The 5000-nt window shown below is 52.0% G+C and overlaps 1 protein-coding gene across 2 annotated transcripts in view; it reads right to left on the bottom strand.

Annotated features, from left to right (window-relative positions):
- cemip (cell migration inducing hyaluronidase 1) overlaps window positions 1–5000 on the bottom strand; it is a 64365-nt gene that overhangs the window by 3424 nt on the left and 55941 nt on the right. For both annotated transcript variants that reach the window (XM_084682561.1, XM_084682560.1), the window contains 5 exons: window positions 4707–4922; window positions 3321–3532; window positions 1671–1856; window positions 390–594; window positions 1–39 (listed from right to left, as the gene is read on the bottom strand). The exon at window positions 1–39 is cut by the window's left edge and continues 48 nt beyond it. In XM_084682561.1, coding sequence (XP_084538687.1) covers window positions 1–39; window positions 390–594; window positions 1671–1856; window positions 3321–3532; window positions 4707–4922 — 858 coding nt within the window. The remainder of the gene's footprint in view (window positions 40–389; window positions 595–1670; window positions 1857–3320; window positions 3533–4706; window positions 4923–5000) is intronic.

Raw genomic sequence — 5000 nt, 5'->3', positions numbered from 1 at the left:
GGACTCCAGTTTCACCTCCAGGAAGTGCTCGGTGGTGTGCTGGGGAGGACGTTCAATTTAAATCACCGTCATCTCATTTACATATCTAACAACACTATGGCTATTTTAGCAATAAAAAATAAATATATAACATAAAATTGCCATCACTGCTGTTTTTGCTGCTGGTGTTTTAAATAAACACTTCTAATGTTTAATGCCTGCTATGTAGCTGTCGGTTGTCATTCAATAAGTATTTTATTGTTCTGAATGGCCTAGAGTCAAATGATGACTAAATCACTTTGGCTTTGACTCTCATCATCAGTGACCAATCTGATCCACACACTTGCAGTTACTCCACGAGGGGAGAAACAAACAAACAATAACAAAAAAGCCTCATTTAAAGTCCGTACCAGTTTGCTGTCGGGCAGTTTCCTGGGCATGGGCACGTCCACGATGGGCATCTGGGCGTGGCGAGGGTAGGCGCGTGCCAGGCAGTCGCTGGGTCCGCTGCCTCTGGGGACCACAGCTGTGATCTTCACCCTCTCACAGCCCTTGTCTGAGCAGAACGCATACGGCTCCTTCTGGTTGTGAGCCTTCACCCTCAGGAACAGCAGGCTGGGGGGGCAGCACACGTCAGACACACACACACACACGTGTATACACCAAGACACTCACACACACACGTACAGACACACACACGCATTTTCACACCAACATGCACGCACATACACACCCACACACACACACACCAAAACAACCACACATAAACACATAAACAGACACACTCTCCCAACATTCTCACGCATGCATGTACACACACCCCACCATACCACCAAACACTCACAAACACACACACACACACACACACAGCCCAACACACACACACACACACAGCCCAACACACACACAGCCCAACACACACACACACACACACACAGCCCAACACACACACACACACACAGCCCAACACACACACACACACACACAGCCCAACACACACACACACACACACACAGCCCAACACACACACAGCCCAACACACACACACACACACACACACACAGCCCAACACACACAGCCCAACACGCACACACACACACAGCCCAACACACACACACACACACACACAGCCCAACACACACACAGCCCAACACACACACACACACAGCCCAACACACACACACACACACAGCCCAACACACACACACACACACACACACAGCCCAACACACACACACACAGCCCAACACACACACACACACACACACACAGCCCAACACACACACACACAGCCCAATACACACACACACAGCCCAATACACACACACAGCCCAACACACACACACACACACAGCCCAACACACACACACACAGCCCAACACACACACACACACAGCCCAACACACACACACACACACACAGCCCAACACACACACACACCCCAACACACACACACACACACAGCCCAACACACACACAGCCCAACACACACACACACAGCCCAACACACACACACACCCCAACACACACACACACACACAGCCCAACACACACACAGCCCAACACACACACACACAGCCCAACACACACACACACACAGCCCAACACACACACACACACAGCCCAACACACACACACACACAGCCCAACACACACACACACAGCCCAACACACACACACCCTCTCCATACCCAGTATCCTCCTCCCAGTAGAAGTACCCTCTGACGAGGTGAGCGTGGTCGACCTTCTCTCTCTGCATGGTCCTCACAAACACGCCCGTCTTGCGTGTCTGTTTGGTCAGGCGGTTGTGGATGTCGGAGATGACCGTGAAGGTGGATCCTGGGGGGTAGCAGAAGCCCACATTGATCCAGTCATTCCTGCAACGAAACAACAACACAGTTTGTTAACACGCGACTCACCTTCGGGTGGAGGAAAGAAAACGATCCAGTGCAGGGCCACAGCCTTCATAATGGATGAGGGTTCTTCATGCTTTGTCGACTGTGACTGACGTCCAGACATGGAGCCCGGAGACGCTGAGAGCGGCTCAGACTGTTTCAGTCCAATATCCGGAGTTGCGCTCTGCCTGCACTTCTATTTCCCTACCACTAGAAGGCGCCAGAGCAGTGTGTCTCATGTGGGATTTCCTATAGGGATCATACGGTGCATCTATTCATAGACCATCCCTCCACACAGGGTGAGCCCGGGCCATAGGGAATAGAGGACATGCTTGAAATGATAGCCATGCTTATTCTGTTAGAATGACTGTCAGAGATGCTATTAAGTATGTTTGCTGGGAAGGGTGGGTCACGGGTTTTGACATATAGCTGTCGTAAAGTCAAGCCTGTCCTCAATGCTGCGGTGAAACACACACACACCCACATTCCCCTACACACACACACACCCACATTCCCCTACAAACACACACCGACATTCCCCCACATACACATATTCCCATCCACACACACACACACACACACACACACACACACACACACACACACACACACACACACACACACACACACACACACACACACACACACACAGCCAGCCAGCCAGCCAGCCAGCAGGATTCTTGGAGAAGGCAGAGTGAGACAGCAGGACTGGATCCTTATTAAGACCATCTTTGGGTGCCTGGCTGTTGATGCCTGACTGGGACCATGTGACACAGTGGCCTCAAGTCTTCCCTGCCATTATGCAGTTTGGAGGCAGCATACTCAGAGGCAGCACACTCAGAGGCAGCACACTCAGAGGCAGCATACTCAGAGGCAGCATACTCAGAGGCAGCATACTCAGAGGCAGCATACTCAGAGGCAGCATACTCAGAGGCAGCATACTCAGAGGCAGCATACTCAGAGGCAGCATACTCAGAGGCAGCATACTCAGAGGCAGCACACTCAGAGGCAGCACACTCAGAGGCAGCATACTCAGAGGCAGCATACTCAGAGGCAGCATACTCAGAGGCAGCATACTCAGAGGCAGCATACTCAGAGGCAGCATACTCGTAAAGAGCGATAAGGAGGTGCAGGCAGACAGGAATAATGCAAGTAGGTCAACAAATAAATGTAAAAATATTTTAAAAAATAGGATTTCGGGGGGAATTTAATATTCAAGAATATAGGACAAAAGGTAAATGATTAAGTGTGCATGTCTACAAGTGTGTGTGTGCGTGTGTGTATGTTTGGTTATAGATGTATAATGTATGTCTATGTGAGTGTGTGTGTGTCTACAGGTGTGTGTGTGTGTCTATGTTTGGATATAGATGTATAATGTATGTCTATGTGAGTGCGTGTGTGTGTCTACAGGTGTGTGTGTGTGAGCAGTCTGGTGAGTGTACTGACTTGTTGAAGTTGATGAGCCAGACGATGACCTCTGCCGGAGCCGCCTGGTCCCAGTGCACGGTGTAGCCCTTGGCCAGGGTGACCACCGGCTGGAACTGCTGGAAGTGCTTCCTCTTCCCCAGAGCTCCCTCCAGGGCCAGAGGCCGGTCGGGGTACTCATCCTTCACCATCTGCATGTTCACACTGGCCGGGTTACGGGTCTGGATGTAGATCTGCGGGGCAAACGCACAGACATGGTGTACGTTGTGATTGGTGATCTGGTCAGCCGAAAGGGAGAGGTAATGGAAGTGAGGGGGGGGGTGTGTGGGGAGAGGGAGGTGAGGGGGATGTGAGGGGGGGAGAGGGTAGTGAGGGGGGGTGAGGGGGTGTGGGTAGTGAGGGTGTTGAGGGGGGGTGAGGAAGGTGACTGAGGTGAAGGAGGTTGAGGTGAGGGAGGTGAAGGAGGTTGAGGTGAGGGAGGTGAAGGAGGTTGAGGTGAGGGAGGTGAAGGAGGTTGAGGTGACGGAGGTGAAGGAGGTTGAGGTGAGGGAGGTGAGAGGCACAATATGGAACAATATATCTATTGTCTGAGAAATTGAACAAGTGACACTTAAATCGGCACTTTTGCAAGTCACGGCAGGTTTTCTGTGTGTGTGTGCGTGTGTTTCTGTGTGTGTGTGTGTGGGCCTCATTAGACTGGCCAGGCTCATGCCTTTACCAAAGCAGCTGGAAAGAGGCAGGACAGAGCAGGACTAATGGAGTCTGACTATAGCAGCCTGCTGGTGGCATCACACCTCAGCACCAGGTCACAGAGGATGGCTGCTGCTGGGGGACGTGAACACAATGGGAGTGGGCGAGACGCTATGTGGACAAAATGTCCACGTCCGTTTGGAATGGACCCCCCCCCCCCCCCCCAGCCCAGTTGGATCAGTTGGCGTCCGTCAAAAAACGGCACAATGGCAAAGTCAAAAAACACAGCTTGAGTGTGTGTGTGTGCGTGCGACAGTGTGTGTGTGTGAGACAGTGTGTGTGTGAGACAATGTGTGTGTGTGAGACAATGTGTGTGTGTGAGACAGTGTGTGTGTGTGAGACAGTGTGTGTGAGATAGTGTGTGTGTGTGTGAGACAATGTGTGTGTGAGACAGTGTGTGTGAGATAGTGTGTGTGTGTGAGACAATGTGTGTGTGAGACAGTGTGTGTGAGATAGTGTGTGTGTGTGAGACAATGTGTGTGTGAGACAGTGTGTGTGCGACAGTGTGTGTGTGTGAGACAATGTGTGTGTGAGACAGTGTGTGTGAGATAGTGTGTGTGTGTGAGAGCCTTTTAAAGTGTGTGCATGTGTGTGATAGAGAGTCTGTGTGTGTGTGTGAGACTGCTCAGAGTGTGTGTGTGAGAGCGAGAGCCCCACCTGGGCGTAGTGTCCGCTGCAGATGGCAGCCCTCCAGTCGGGCACGTCGATGCAGTCAGGGTGACGCAGCAGCCAGTTGTCCTGCTTGACCAGGAAGGCTCCTGGGTACTCGCTGACCGAGCCGTCCACGTCGTGGAAGATGGTGGTCTTATCTCCGTCCATCTGCATGTGGCTGAACCAGGGGCCAGGCTCACCGAAGAACACCCTGGAAGTGATCTAGCAGGAGACACACACACACACGCGCGCGCTGCTTCATCCTGCTGGGGGGGTTGCGTATTGGAGATGTGATGATGT

This window comes from Hypomesus nipponensis, chromosome 19 (genome assembly GCF_054491055.1).
Source record: "Hypomesus nipponensis isolate SF chromosome 19, ASM5449105v1, whole genome shotgun sequence".
In the NCBI taxonomy this organism is placed as follows: Eukaryota; Metazoa; Chordata; class Actinopteri; order Osmeriformes; family Osmeridae; genus Hypomesus; species Hypomesus nipponensis.
This window is presented reverse-complemented; position numbering and strand designations above follow the sequence as displayed.